The sequence below is a fragment of the Panthera pardus genome, unplaced genomic scaffold (genome assembly GCF_024362965.1).
Source record: "Panthera pardus isolate Hobbes unplaced genomic scaffold, ASM2436296v1 HiC_scaffold_1, whole genome shotgun sequence".
In the NCBI taxonomy this organism is placed as follows: domain Eukaryota; kingdom Metazoa; phylum Chordata; class Mammalia; order Carnivora; family Felidae; genus Panthera; species Panthera pardus.
In genome coordinates, this window is record NW_026526654.1 from 11,393,753 (window position 1) to 11,409,133 (window position 15,381).

Consider the following 15,381-nt stretch of genomic DNA (forward strand, 5'->3'; position numbering starts at 1 on the left):
CCCAGCATGGCTAACTTGAGTCTCTGGACCACGAGAGTAGTTCCCCTTTGGGTGGGGGGTGGGGACGCTGTGCCAGAGGCTGCATCATTGTCCACATGATGATCTCTTTTCCTTTTTTTTTAAGTTTATTCACTCATTTTTGAGGGGGGGGGATAGAGGGGCACAAAGAGAGGGAGAGAATCCTAAGAAGGCTCCATGCTGTCTGCACAGAGCCCAACGTGGGGCTCGATCCCATAAGATCCGTCCCACAACCATAAGATCGTGACCTGAGCCAAAAACCAAGAGTCAGCTGCTGAACCGATGGAGCTGCCCAGGGCCCCCTCCCTCTTTTCCTTTCTTAAAGCTTCCTGTCCTGAGGAGTAACACACACCACTGTGGTGAACTCATCTCAACCGCTCAGTGACCTTGCATTCATGTCCCACCCAGATAGACACACAGAATATTTTCAGAATTCCAGAAGGTTCTTTTGCGCCATTTCCTAGTCCCTAATCCCTGACCGACCTCTGTCACATCGTCTGGTCGGTTCTGGACTTCTACACCCGTGGGATCGCATACTTTGTACTCTGTTTCTGGCTTGCTCGGTTCGACGTGAAGTCTGTGACAGTCACTTGGGTCGGTGCATTTATCAGCACTTCCCCATTTACCACCGAGTGCTCGTCCACAGTCGGAACGCGCCGTGTCCACTCACCTGTTGGCCGGCATTTGGGCTCTCCCAGTTTTTGGCTGTTAGGAAAGAAGCTGCTGGGAACACCGTCCTCTGGGCCCCTTGGTAGACACACGCATCCTTTCTAACCGACCCAAGTAACGGCACACACCTGCTGCACAGGTCCCATCAGGTTCCGGGTGATGGAAGGAAGACACCCAAAGAACTCAGATGGCGTCGAGTACATGAAGGTGGGCTAGACACAGGCCAAGCTGGGCTGTTACTAGAGGTTTACCACAGGGTGGCCAGGCCTTCCGATCTGCCCAAAATGGGCGAACCCCACTGTGAGCGCCAGAAACGAGTGCGTCACATGCTGAGGACTGTGAGCGTAAAGTACCTTTAGCCGTAACAGGTTGAAGGGCTAATTTCGTGAAGTAGAACCGACCGAGGGCCCCTCTGTGCCACGTTACACGGACCACGCCCCGCCTGGCCAGTGACATCGCAGGGTAGCCGTGTCCTGAGCCTCACAGACGAGGAGGCAGGTGTGGAGAGACGGGAGCCCCGCCCGGGGTCACCGTGCGTCTGTGTCACCCCGATTCGGCGCCCGCACCCAGCAAGCACTCAGAGCACGTGCGTGGGGTGAAGGAGCCAGTGAACGGCAGGCCGGGGTTGTGTCCACTCCGTGACCCAGTAATGGGTCCTCCGTCCCGATGTCACACACGATCACGTGTAGAGTTTGATGGCTGTACATTCACGTGTAGCTTTCCCAAGGGGGCCATGAGAGAGCGCGGAGGCCACCCCTCTGCCAACCAAGGCCACCAGCAGCGTGGGCGGCACTGAAATCACCACTGGGGCTGGTGTGAGCAGCGTCCACTTACACCGAGCCGGGACCCAACTCCGAAGCTGTCCCTCGACCACTCGCACCCCAGCAAATCTCTGGTCGGGAGCAGAGGTGGGGCTGGGAAGTAAGAGGTGCCACTCACCCGACTTCCTGTGAACCCGGGAAACCCGATGATTCCGGGGGGGCCGGGCACGCCGGGGAATCCTGGCAATCCGGGCACGCCTGGGACTCCGATGTCTCCTTTGACTCCTTTGATGTGGCCCGGCTTCCCTGGCAAGCCGGGGATTCCAGACAGCCCGGGGATCCCTGGCATCCCCGGGACACCTGTGGGGAGACCCGAGTGTGAGGAGGCAGCACCCACCCCAACCTTTCCCGTTGCTGCGGATCCTAAAGCGGGAGAGGGAGGCCACTCAGGCGGCAGGGAAGCCGTGGGCCCACTTGCTGAGGTGTCAGGGGCCGGGGGCTGGGACATGGCAAAGCCTGTGTTGGGCGGAGCGGCGTCTGGCGTAGACCCTGCTGCTCCTGAAGCAGAGAGGGGTGGGCGGAGAGGGGTGGCGATGCTCACCTTTTAGGCCCAGGTAGCCTTTCAACCCCATAGGTCCCTCGTCTCCTTTCTCCCCTTTGATGTCTTTCATTCCTGGCTGGATGATGGGAGGTGGTCCTGGGGGCCCCGGGTCCCCGCGGCTGCCTGTGAGGGAACAGGATGCGGTCTCGCTGTGGGCCTCTGGGCCACTCACCCGCTGTGATCCTGGCAAGCGCGTCCCGAGAGGCTCTGAGCCTCGGGGCGGCACATTTCCTGGCAGCCCCCACTGGGCCTGAGCCGGGCAGGGGCCTCCGAGAGAGGCCGAGGCTGATGGAAAACGCCTGTCTTCTCCCACAGCCCCTTCTCCACGTGAGCCAAGTGTGGACCTGTGCCCCCCACCGCTATCGAACTTTAGGACATTTTCATCACCCTGGAAAGAAACCCCGTGCCCATCAGCAGTCACCCCAAGTGCTCCCCACCCCCAGCCCCGGGGGACCACTAATCCAAATCCCGTCTCTAGATTCGCTTGTTCCGGATGTTTCACGTAAAGGGAAGCAGACCACGTGCGGCAAAACGTCCTCAAGTTTTACGCACGTTGAGCGTGTGAGAGGCCTTTGTTCTCTACGGCTGGCCAGCATTCATGTGACACCACATTTACCCACAACGCGTATCCAGCGTGTTTCTGCTTTTGATTGTCATAAACAAAGTTGCTCTGAACATCCGTATACAAGGCATGTTTTCACTCCCTCGGGACGGAATTGCTGGGTGCCTGTGTTGATCTTTCCACGACACCGTCAAGCTTCTGTCCACACTGGCCACGCATCTCGCGTTCCCGCCAGCAGCGTGTGATACCCACGTGCTCATTCTCATCAGCACGTGGTGTTATAATTACAGGTTTAGAGGCCGTGAAGACACTTTCAGAACAAGGGCGTTTGAGCAAAAGTCATGAAAATGTGGCTCGTTGGAATACACTTCCTAAACAAGGAGCCTCACGCTTGGGGTCTTGAGATGCCCCCGCACCGGGGTTTGAACTGGCCTCACGTCTGTGGCACAATTCGTGGGCACAGTCCCTCCACCGGGAACACTGGGTCCCCATTTGCCAAATGGCCCTCGCCTCCTTCAGAATTTGTCTTCTGCTTTTCACCCGGCTTCCCCTGACCTCACGCTCACCATGGGATAATCATGGTGGGACGTTTCTTATGATGCATTATGAGATCCTTGATGCGGCCGCCTGTTTTGTTCTTAACAGTTTCCTTTGTGTAAAATATACAGGCCGTGGGGATGTGATGTGCCATGTAGTGACCATGGCCAATAACACTGACCTGCGTATCTGAAAGTTGCTAAGATCGTAGATCTGGAAAGTTCTTACCGTAAGAAAAAATTCTGTAACTATGTATGGTGACAGATGTTAACTAGACTTATGTGGTGACCGTTTCACAGTATATACAAATAATCATTATGCCATGCACCTGAAACTAAAGTTGTATTCAATTATACCTCCATAAAAACTTTTGCTGAATACCAAACAAGCTAGTTTCCTTTGGTTGGGATTCTTCCTTTATTATACTGCTGGTGGGTTGAGGCAGAGATAAAACCTTCTGATTTTTGTTAATTTCCTTCTTTTCTTTTCTCTTTTTTTAAATGTTTATTTAGTTTTGAGAAAGAGAGAGACAGAGAGAGACAGTGTGAGCAGGGGAGGGGCAGAGAGAGAAGGAGACACAGAATCGGAAGCAGGCTCCAGGCCCTGAGCTGTCAGGACAGAGCCTGACACGGGGCTCGAACTCACGGACAGCGAGATCATGACCTGAGCCGAAGTCAGATGCTCAACCGACTGAGCCACCCAGGCACCCCAGTCTCCTTCTTTTCTAGTTGTGCCCAGCTTTGGGCTCCTGGAAGGTTCGGTCCAAGCAGCACTACACCCCACAAAAGTGGGTCCCAACCTTGTCAGGACAATATTAAGAGAGGTGGACATACCTTTCACACCTGGCTCACCAGCCAGACCCTTCAGTCCTGGAATTCCAAAAAATCCGGCCTCTCCTTTGTTTCCCGGAAGCCCAGCTCTTCCCTTGAGCCCAACCATGCCTTGGAAACCGTCCATCCCGGGTGAACCTCTACTGCCTTCAGAGGAAACGAGAAAAGTGCTGGGTTAGGCCTGGAGAAACACACGGGGTGTTTCCATCTTGCTTGTCTGAGACATTCCTGAGGAGTGGCTCGGGTAGTAGGGTTCCTGACCTAAACTAGGGATTTCCGGGGCCCCATTCCTCAGGTCACCCGCCGGCTGACTGCCCCCCAGGGACAAGGCATCAGGCAGATGTACATGGTCACAGGAAAGACACAAGGCAAATGGGTGGTAGCCGAGGTCCGTGGGCCTCAGGGAGAGGAGGCTAACACTGCAGCCAGCACGGGAACCGCGAAGGACCGAAGGACCGCAGGACAAACATCTCTGTGTGGCCCCACAGTCAAGGGCCAGGGGCTCCCCTTCTAGGAAAACTGGTTTGTCTACAAATAAGCCCACACTGGTGACCAAGCCCTGGTTTTGGTTTTGTATTAGCCAACTGGCCTCGGGATATGCAACCAGCCTCCGGGGGCCTCCACACAAATCTCCCACGCAGACCCCAAGTCTGCTCCCTCGCTCTCAGGAAATTATGACAGGGCATTTGGGGGCATGTCCGTCACACCCAGCCTGGCAGCATGAGCTGGCTTTCCCAGGTATGACACCTCCTGGGGGCTGGTGAGGGGCTGGCCTCTCCTGCAGCCATACTGAGTCCCGGTCACCCTGGTACCCGCCTGGGGGAGCGCCCCGTCTGCCGATCCTCACCTTTGGGTCCGGGGACACCGGGAATTCCACTCATTCCTTTAAATCCGGGGCCTCCTGGGGGACCCCTCTCACCCAACAAACCAGGGTCACCTCTGTCGCCAGAAAGACCCTTCATGCCCACAGGGCCGGGGATGCCTATGTCACCTGGGTCCCCTCTGTCCCCAGGCAGACCTGAAAGGCAGAGGAGGAAAGAAAGTAGAAAAACACGAATGAACTCAGAAGAGCTAAATGCCCCTCGGACCCCTCACCTGGGACAGCACCCCGCCCCCTGCCCCCAGGGCCATCTGGGCCCCAGCCTCCAGGGCTGTCTCTTGGTGGGGGGACCTGGGGGGGATGGCCTCTGGCCTCCACTTGCTTCCTGCCCCCCTTTCCCCCTAAGGAAGCTCCTGTTCTTCCCCAGTTTGCTCACTTTCAGAAAACAAGTAATTTCCCCTCCAGAGCACAGCAGTGATTCTGCAGTGGACATTTCACGTTTTTCCTAAGTGACATCTTAGCCAGAACCCCAATATACACCAGGTACAGAGCATGGGCAGGTCTCTCGGCCTGTGTGAACTCTCGTTTGGCACAATGCGTGCCCTGTTTCTGGAACGTGTTAAGGGCTGAACTGTGTCTCCCTCCCCCCCCCCCCTCCCCACCAGTTCATATGTTGAAATCCTAACCCCCAATTAGGGGAGTGTGTGAAATGGGCCCTAATCACATGTGACTGGTGTCCTCATGAGAAGAGACTAGGACCTACACACAGCGGGGGGACAAGCACGGGAAGGAGTGGCCAGCTGCTCAGTGTGGGTATTTTCCAGATCCCCGCAGCTCTGGGGCGGGGGTGGGGGGAGGGTCCTTGGGGCCCAGTTTGAGAACTCCCCCAGGGAAGGGTGGGGCTAGTTCACTTGTGCAAGTGAGGCCAGACCCCTCCCCCTCCATGGGATAGGGGATCCTTACCTCCGCGGCCTGGGGCGCCTGGCAGCCCCAAGGGCCCCTCCTGGCCAGGAGCTCCTGGGAAGCCATGCAGTCCTGGTGGCCCGGGCAGGCCTGGCTGGCCCGAGGGTCCTGGGAAGCCCGGCTGGCCCTTCAGGCCTGGCATTCCCGGCATGCCCTGGCTTCCTGTGGACACCAGACAAGCCCCGTGAGGCCGACCCCACACCCTTCGCTGCACACAGGCCATACCTCTCAGGCTCGTTCTATACAAACAGGACGCAATTATTTTCTAGACCGTGAGAAGCCCGGAAAATACACAGAAGTATCAAGGGTATTACAGTAGCTCAGGCTGTCCCCCAGGGGCCACCACTGACAGCTCAGTGTATGTCCTTCTGGCCTCTGTTCACACAAACACACCTGGGAACCGAGGCTCACAGACCTCATCCCTCGCTGGGAGTTCAATTTTTGGCTTTTTTCTCCCCAGCTGACATTACATTTTGAGCATTTTGCCACACTTGATCATGACCTGAGCTGAAACTAAGAATCGGACGCTCAACCAACGGAGCCACCCAGGCGCCCCCCCAAAAACATTCTTCACGTTTTAAACGGCTGCCTGAGTAATAGCATCACGTTGTGTGGACACACGCCGCGCACGTCTTTCTTTGCTCTTACAAACGGTGCCGTGAGGAAGCTGATTTTGGAGCACGGAGCTGGGCATTTCTTCGGCAAAGTGCCCTAGAAACAGACTCTGTGGGTCAGAACTGCCTTCCACACACACTACTGCACGGCTTTCCGGCTTCTGCCCCCGCCTGTCCTGGGGGGCTCACCCAGCGTGGGGCTGGTGCTGAAGGGAACAGAAGCCTGGCAAGGAAGATACCCGTCTACCTGCACGTTGGTGTGAGTGACGTTTCCTTCTCTTGGTGTTCGCCTTCTAATGCGATTTTTGTTCTGTGCTTCTATTTTCCTTTCGGGATTTTGATATTTTTATTATGGATTTTAGCATTCCTCATACACGTTGGCTATTCTTTCTTCGTAGCTATCGTAAAGTTTACTTTGCTGCCCAAATTCTCATTGCTTTTGACATGAAGATTAGCATTCGCGTGAAAATTTAATGTGGTGTGCACGCATGTGCAGGTGCACGTGCGTGCACACACCCGGGCACGGTTTCTTCCCTTGCTTTTACGTTCAGAATATCCTGCCGTACCCAGTAGTCATGTGAGCATATATCTTCTAGTTTTTAGATCCTAAGTCCCCCAGCTTCCTTCCATTCAGGCATTTTTACCTTTCTTGGACTTTGAGGTTGGCTACATCCATCCAGTGAATAGGAGGAGGGGCTGTGCCCGCCATCTCACAGTGCTTGTCGGGTGACCTTTAAGTGCACCTGCTCATGTATCCCATGACCACCCTCCCGAGTGTGTAGGCCGACCCGAGAGGAGGAGGGACCGGTCGGGGGACGGAGGGGAGGGGCATTGGCAAGAGGGGCCAAGCCAGTCTTGGGCCAACTCAGAATCCGACTTGCCAGCCTGAGTCCCAGTTTTATCTGCTATGTGGACAGAACGGGGGAGGAAGGTCTGCAAACAGCGGGGCAGATTCGGGGCAGAAGGCTGCAGAAAGTAAGTCTCTGGGAAGGCACAGATGCACGTCCTCCCGTTTTCCAGCTTCACAACGGGATCCGAGGGCACTGTTCCCACTCTGCTTCTGTCTCTGGAGGGAACAGCTCACGGTGCCGAGGGTATCAGACGGCAGGCAGCATTGCAGGCACTCAAGTCTAACCGGGGAGTCAGGATCCTGCCGCGATGCCGTGCTCCATGAGGACGGGCAGGTACCTTCACCCGCAAGGACCCTCTGGGCTGGTGAACGGAGACAGCCCAGCCAGGAAGGTCACGGGAGCCCAGGCTGCAGGGGCGAGGGCATCCAGGCACGATTTCGGGAGCACCTCCTTCACAGGAATGGGGAGTGGGCAGGACACGATGCAGGGGAAGGAGGGAGAACCGGCCGCTGCTACTTCAGCGGCCGCCTTAAAACAATCCGGTGTGGCGGCCTGTGCCTCCGGCTTTCTGTCGTGATCCTGGAACTCAGGATTTTAAGCCAACAGCCATTTCCAGAACACGGGCCAAACAAGGAACAACTACCAAGGATCCGTTTCCCTCAGCAAAATAGCATCTAACTCGTGGACCCGCACCCCTACTTCATGCAGGGGTTCCGCTCCGCCAGGCTGCGTCCGGGCTCCACGGGGCCTCGTGCACACCACCTGCCATGGCCCCACGGCCCGGGCAGGACGGACGAGATGGAAACAGGTTCTCAAGCCTCCGATGCTTCTGAGGTCAGAGCTTGTACTGACAGTGTTTCTGCCTGGGCAAGCCGGACACTGAGGTGGCCTTGGCCGTGGGAAACCGTCACACGCTTGAAAGTAAACCTGCTGTCAGTTGCTGTCCTGCCGAGGTGCTTTGACGTCCGCAGGGAACAGTTACATTTAGAAAATCCATCACAAGTGCCCCCTGTCAAGAGCCTGTGGGCAGTTTCTGCAGCCGGACAGCAGCCCCGACTCTTGGGGACACAGTGCCTGCCACGCCTTTAAACAGCCACCGGGGAGGCTGACGCATGTGGTCCCCGGTGTCCACACTCGCCGAGTTACGCCGTGTGTTCCATCCCTACCGGCAGGTGGCCAGGTTGGCAGGGACAGCCCCGGATGTCCTGGCATCGGGTCCCCACTGCTTGATGGTTCTACACAGGCCTGTGCAGCTGATTGGCTGTGTGTAAGAGGGTGATCGTGAGTGTGTGTGAGAGTGTGTGGGCACACATGTGTGGGTCTCTGTCATCATGTATGCACAAGCAGGTGTGTGTACGTACAAATGTGTGGATACATGCACACGAGCACGTGTATATGAGTGTGTGGGCGCATGAGCATGTGTGTGCACTCTAGCCTTCTTAGGCTCCTCCTTCCATTCTTTGGGCCTCCTCCCCATGGGTCTCTAGGGGAAGCCCGGCCCCCATGCTGGGGGTTCTCCTGGCCAGCCGACAGGGCAGGCATGATCAACATGGAAACCCACCTGCCCCGTCTCCCCTCCCCCGCCCCAGCCCCAGGCCTCCTAGAACCTGACGGGCTCCCCCAAACACCACTGCTCTCCTGAGCTTGCTGAGTTCGCCTGCCTGTGGACAACCGGCTTCACCCGCCCGAGTGTTCGTGTAAAGGATGCCGGGCGAGGTCTAATGGCACTGGAGGACGGGACGCCCGCTCCCTGCCCCACAGGAAGCCCCTTCCGCCCGGGTTTGGGAGCAGACATGTGGTGGATACGCAAAGTCACGGGTCTGCCTGCATCTGGGTATCTGAACAGGAGCACCACTGGCCTGGTGTCTCCCGTGCGCGGTGCACTGAACAGAAATGTTTGGTCTTTAGTGACGGTCGTTCATAGACGGAGGGCGTCTGCGGTTCTCAATGCCAGCTCTGCATAGATTGGGTACTTCACTCCTCAGCCAGCAGCCTTCCCACTTTGCTAAACGTGCACTGAGGATATTGGGAACACTAAAGTGTTTTACATGAGAGGCGCCTGGGGGGCTCCGTCGCTTAAGCGTCCAACTTCGGCTCAGGTCATGATCTCACGGATTGTTGGTTCGAGCCCCACGTCGGGCTCCGTGCCGACAGCTCAGAGCCTGGAGCCTGCTTCGGATTCTGTGTCTCCCTCTGTCTCTGCCCCTCCCCCACTTGTGCTCGGTCTCTCTCAAAAATAAACATTAAAAAATTTAAAAAAATTAAAAAGCAACGTTTTACACCAGTCCGTTTTTACACCATCCAGTTAAAGCGTGTCCCAGCTCAGTTCTGTCTCCTGCCTCGCTCTCTTCCCAAGCTTGGCCCTCCTCTCTTCTCACCACCTGCACTCGTTCCCTGAAGGCACCAGTGAGCCCCCTGCCCCCCATTCACGCCCCGCTGGAGAGTAGAGGGTGTGTCTCATTAATCTGCACCTGTGAGTCTCAAATGGCCATCGTTCTTGGCTGTGAAAAGGTAAGTCACAGGACGCTGATGACCGTCCTAACCCGCTTCGAAGGAACACTGGTACTGAGCATGGGGTAGAAACCACGTGTGCTGTGGCTTCTCATCAAATCCTCAGGAGGGATTTCAGACCCACACTTGGAACCCACGGTGTGGTGGGATCGGGCCCCCCGCTCTCCTCCCACCGCCAGGACTTACCCCGGAATCCAGGTGGACCTCTCTCTCCCGGAGGGCCTTTCAGCCCAGGGTGTCCGGGGAGCCCAGCATCTCCCCTGGGCCCAGGCTGGGCTCCCAGAACTTCTCCGGGAAGGCCCCTGTCCCCTGGGGGCCCGACGGGCCCTGGCAGACCGGTGGGACCTGGGTGTCCATCTGGGCCACGGAGGCCTGCCACGCCTTTGGATCCTCGGGGCCCCACGAACCCTGAAAGGAAACACAAGTTAGTACCGTGATGGCCCAAGAGAGGTATAGGAGAGAGGCCGGAGACAGCAAGATTTGCAGTCGGGGGGCCTTGGCTCAAGCCCCGGTCCCATCACTTACCTTGGGACCACAGCATTCTGCCCCCTCTGCCATCTGGCCCCCAGCCCCACCATTTGGTTAACGTGAAGGCCTTTAGAACCACCTGTTTCTTGGATATGAATCTTCCTATTTGATGGGCTCCCTTGTTGATCAAATAATCCCCAAAGAATGGCTTCTATGGACCTTCCAAGTTATGTGTGCAAATGGGGACGGAGACCTGGGGTGAGAATGACCAGGTCTCTCGAGCCCGAGCTCCACCTCCCTGGTCACAAGTCCCTGACCATCAGTCCATTTGGAAATGCTCTGGAGGGGGCCAATCGCCCTATTGTTTTCACGGTCAACTGTCCACGTCTGGATAGAAGGACGGTGGCTGTCACATGCCAGTGCCTGTCCCGGACGACTTCCCCTTCCCGTGTCCTCATCCCTGATGTAATCTGACACTGAACTCTCAGAGTGGACGGTCACGTGTCTGTTCAGGAGGAAAGCTTTCTGAGGTCATTACTGCCGTGGCCGTGGAACGCTGGGAAGGAAGGGTCGACCCGACAAAAGAGACCCCACACGCGGGGTCCAGGGCCTTTCCCGGGACAAGGCTCGCCACGGCCCGCCTGCAAGATGGGCTGACCCCTATGGCTGTGTCTGAAACACGGAACAACAGATCTGGACTTTATGGGAGTATTAATGAGTGGGACCCAATGCCAGAACTTCAGTGATGTGATTTATTCACAGAAAGTAGAGACTCGGCTTTTATGGAGACGTTCAAAGCCGTACGTGGGCACCGTGGGCTCAAATTGTGGGCACGTGTGTGTATGTGGATCTGACATCCGGAGTAGACTCTGTTCTGCAGCTTTCAAAGTTGGGCATTTGGTTTTCTTCTGCACGTGGCACATTCCGTGTCATAAAGAGTGACACGTGTGCAAAATCAGAGTATGCCAGTTCCTCACTTACCCCTTTCCTCCGTTCTACCCCGATCTCCCCGTTCACTTACGGGCTCACGTTTCAGTACAGAACAGGCTTCCCATCAACACCGTCTGCTCCCCGCGTGTGCTGGTGACAGGCACATCCAGCTCAGTCTCTACCGCCGGAGCGTGCTCTGGACAGCTCACGCCTGCCTGGCTGGCACCCAGCTGGTGACCGGGTCCCCTTCCCACGCAGGGCAAGCAGGTGTTAACAAACTACTGTCCTCTCAAGAAATTCACACTTTGCTTTGGTATGTGTGACAGGACCGAAGTGACCGTGCCCTAACTGCTCAATGTCTGGGTGCCCCCAGAGCAGGGCAACAGGCTGGTCCTCTGGTGCTGGCATGAAAAGTCTCCCGTGTTTGTCTCCAGTGCAGGTTTTCACCAGCCCCATGCTGCACAGGGAGCACGCCCCCTCTTGTCGCAGGACACGGAGATACTTGTCACGAAAGGTAACAGGGCGAACGTTCCCTGCGGTCCCATGTCCCCAAGCACCCCCCGGCACAGTCCCATGTCCAGACCAGTGAGTCTGGGGGGAAGAGGTACCAGGACTGACCCACACTGGTCCAATTAGGGTTAAACCAACTGCCAGAGTGTGACACCCTTCCCTAAGGGGCAAAATTCAGACAGTCTTTGCCGAACATATCTGCTGAGGGTCTAAACCTCAGGACACCACGGTGCCTGGCTCTGTGCGATCGTCCAGATGTCTGGACTGTTCTGTTTAGTTTCCCGAGACTGGTTTGTAGGGAATGCAGACGAATCCGAATGCTGGAGGTCACGTTATAAAGAGACGGTCTGCACTCCTGGGGGCAGTTCTGCCCCGTTCGTGTGGTGTGTAAGGGGACGTGTGGCCTCTGTCTCCAGCTGTGTGGGGGGTGAACTTGCTGGAGGCAGATTTCACTCCTCCCGATGAGTGATTCCAGCAGAGGCTGGAGGGGCTCCTGACCAGGACCCTGCGGGGGACATCTGGCCTTGGGCCAAAGCGACTTCCACAGTCCCTGTTTCAATAACACGATTCTAGGGGCGCCTGGGTGGCTCAGCCGGTTGACTGTCCGACTTTGGCTCAGGTCATGATCTTGCGGTCTGTGAGTTCGAGCCCCGCATCCGGCTCTGTGCTGACAGCTCAGAGCCTGGAGCCTGCTTGGGATTCTGTGTTTCCCTCTCTCTCTGCCCCTCCCCTGCTCATGCTCTGTCTCTCTCTGTCAAAAATAAATAAACATTAAAAAAAAAGTTTTTGGGGTGCCTGGGTGGCTCAGTCAGTTAAGTGTCTGACTTCAACTCAGGTCACGATCTCGCGGTCCGTGAGTTCGAGCCCCATGTCGGGCTCTGGGCTGACGGCTCAGAGCCTGGAGCCTGCTTCAAATTCTGTGTCTCCCTCTCTCTTTGCCCCTCCCTCGTTCATGCTCTGTCTCTCTCTGTCTCAAAGATAAATAAACGTTAAAAAAAATAACATGATTCTAAAACTGTGTGCCTCTGCACACCAAGTAACACAGCCATGCCCGCTCACACTGCTGGAGCCACAACTGCGCGGGGCACCTGTGCTTGGGCACACGGGACCGTGCCGGGGGGTGCTTGGGGACACGGGACTGTGGCGGGGGTGCTTGGGGACATGGGACCATGTCAGCGGGTGCTTGGGGACACGGGACTGTGTCGGCGGGTGCTTGGGGACACGGGACCATGTCAGTGGGAGTGCCGACACGTCTCCCCACAATCAGTTACTGGCAACACGCTCACTCCCTGCCGTCTTATGCTCTCTTAGCCACCCACCGTTTCTGTAATTCTTTGCCGCATCAAATGTAGATGGAACCATTTGCTCAGACAAGCGCCCACTGAAGAGTGAGCAGGCAGTGCCGTGAAACGTGGACACAGGTGTCCTTTGTGTGGTGTCTGGTGCGTGATCAGCAGATTGGAATCGACGACCGAGGGCTCCATGCCTTTAGTGACAGTCCCAGAAGAGGGGAGTGTTGTGTTGCCCTCAAAATGTTTCACACCAACCAGAGGACATTGCTCTGCACACCTACCTCTTTTTTCCTCCGGGAGCTGCAGGGGTCTCATGCAAACTCCAGCAGGACATTAGTGATGGGAACGTCAAGAATTTAATTTCCCAACCGCAAGAACAAAGTGGTCATTGAGCACACGTTGAAAGCTTCTAAGTGTCCAAAGACAATAGAGCTGGGGCACCCATGCCACACACAGTCATTTCCCGAACCTAAGAGTCGTGTGGGGGTCTGCCCCTGCCTTACCTGGGGGTCCTGGGAATCCTTCACGACCTGGGTCTCCTGGGAGACCCTTGAGCCCCGGTACTCCATCAGCTCCTGAGGGTCCTGGTATCCCTTGGAGGCCCTTGGCACCTAAGCAAACCGAAGAAGGCAGGACACAGGTCAGAGCCCCATGTGCAACCCCCAGCCGGAAATGCGTGGAAGATGGTCAGGTCTAGCACCTGACTTAGCATGGTCTAGGAAATGATGAGGACGGGGAATGTGAATGTAAAATGCCACGTATTTTTCTTAAGTTTATTTTGAAAGAGAGAGTGAGAGTGCAAGCAGAGGAGGGGCAGAGAGAGAGAGAGAAAGAGAGAGAGAGAGAGAGAATCCAAAGCAGGCTCCTTGCTGTTAGCACAGAGCCTGCCTCAGGGCTTGATCCCACGAACTGTGAGAAAACGACCTGAGCTGAAATCTAGAGTCGGATGCTTAACCACCTGAGCCCCCCCAGGCGCCCCTCAACACTGGGCACTTCCGACCTCTGGCCACATCCCACTGCAAACCCCACAGACCACGGCAGCTGTATTGGTCAGTTGCTACCAGAATTCACTTGAAGTCTTCCCTCGAGTTTGCTGCACCCAGAGCCAATTTATCCAGATTTGAGAGATGTTGACTTATACTACTTATAATGAATGTGTTAGACTCAAAACCAGACGAAACCTCACACCAAATAAATGAACTAATTCTTTACTACCGGATGTTGTTGACCTGAATCCTTTCCCATGGGAAGCAAACTTGAGGGATTTTCCCCCGGGCATCTCTGTGTCTGTCTGGTCCAAGCCTCAGAGATTCCCTTCCATCAGAGACTCTCGGAAACCACAGCCAGTACACCTGCCTACTGCAGGTGGCTGGGCACCGGGAATCACCGAGATTGCCTGCAAACACTAGTGAGAGCAGCAGCCTCCTCCCTGCCGGGTGCGAGGCAGCGTGCAGGGCAGGGGCCGGCGAGGGGATGGGCGGGGAGGTCTGTAGGTTCACTAGGGGTTCTAGCTTCTCCAGCTGCCGTCCCGTTAGAGGTGCCCTTGAAAGTATGAGGCTGGGCTGGAGCTTTGCCATCACGTAGACGGGGCCAAAGCCAGCCTCCTGGAATTCTCAATATTTTTCTATGTGGGGACAGAAAGATGTCATGAGAGAATTGTGGGCACCCTTCCCTTGGGGCAGGGGAGCAGGGGGCCATGTGTGGCACTCAGCAGGCCCCCTCTGGGGTCCCATTCCCTGACACTCCCGTCGAGGCAAGGCTGGACTCGGGAGGTCACACGGGGTGAGGACACAAGCTCACCTCTACTCACTGCAAATAAATGCACAGATTCATTCCACTGATGAAACGTCCCCCTCAGATCACCAGCTGCTCAGCACAGTTAAGTGACTTTAAACAGATCCCTACGCTGGGCTGTGGAGATGGGGAAGGCTCAGTGGGGACCAGAAGTTGCTGTCAAACGACGTCCTTGCTAACACATGACTCCACGGGTCTAATCCTGCCGCTCTATGACGAACGGGGTGGGCTCAGACCCAGAGACACAGCAACGTGCTCATTCAGAACTCCGATACGCCTGGGAGTCTGTGACATGAGTGAGTAAGGAATGGGATGACAGGGCTGTGCACAGAGGATGTCCCACGCAAGCACCAAGTTCGACAGACAAGACAGGACAAAACAAAGCAAAAGACACACTTTCAGGTTGTCTGAAGTGAAGGTGCGTGAGGTGAGTCCGTTTCTGAAAGGAAACCACCATGGGGCCTGAGGGCGGGCTCAGCCGAGCCCCAACAGGACACACAACCCAGCACGCGGCCTCTGGGCTGTCCTGCTGTCACGGGGTCACGGGCACGTCCCTTCCACGAGCGGGAAGCACCACAGACCCTTTTGTGCAAGTTCACAATCACCTTCCGGACCGAGGGTTAGTCTGCACCAGACACGTGGATTCTATG

General features: G+C 56.3%; 1 protein-coding gene across 2 annotated transcripts in view; it reads right to left on the reverse strand.

Annotated features, from left to right (window-relative positions):
• COL4A2 (collagen type IV alpha 2 chain) overlaps positions 1-15,381 on the reverse strand; it is a 174,997-nt gene that overhangs the window by 17,042 nt on the left and 142,574 nt on the right. For both annotated transcript variants that reach the window (XM_053889011.1, XM_019443909.2), the window contains exons 28-34: positions 13,441-13,548; positions 9,924-10,145; positions 5,762-5,923; positions 4,826-4,996; positions 3,982-4,125; positions 2,050-2,172; positions 1,627-1,808 (exon numbers count right to left, since the gene is read on the reverse strand). In XM_053889011.1, coding sequence (XP_053744986.1) covers positions 1,627-1,808; positions 2,050-2,172; positions 3,982-4,125; positions 4,826-4,996; positions 5,762-5,923; positions 9,924-10,145; positions 13,441-13,548 — 1,112 coding nt within the window. The remainder of the gene's footprint in view (positions 1-1,626; positions 1,809-2,049; positions 2,173-3,981; positions 4,126-4,825; positions 4,997-5,761; positions 5,924-9,923; positions 10,146-13,440; positions 13,549-15,381) is intronic.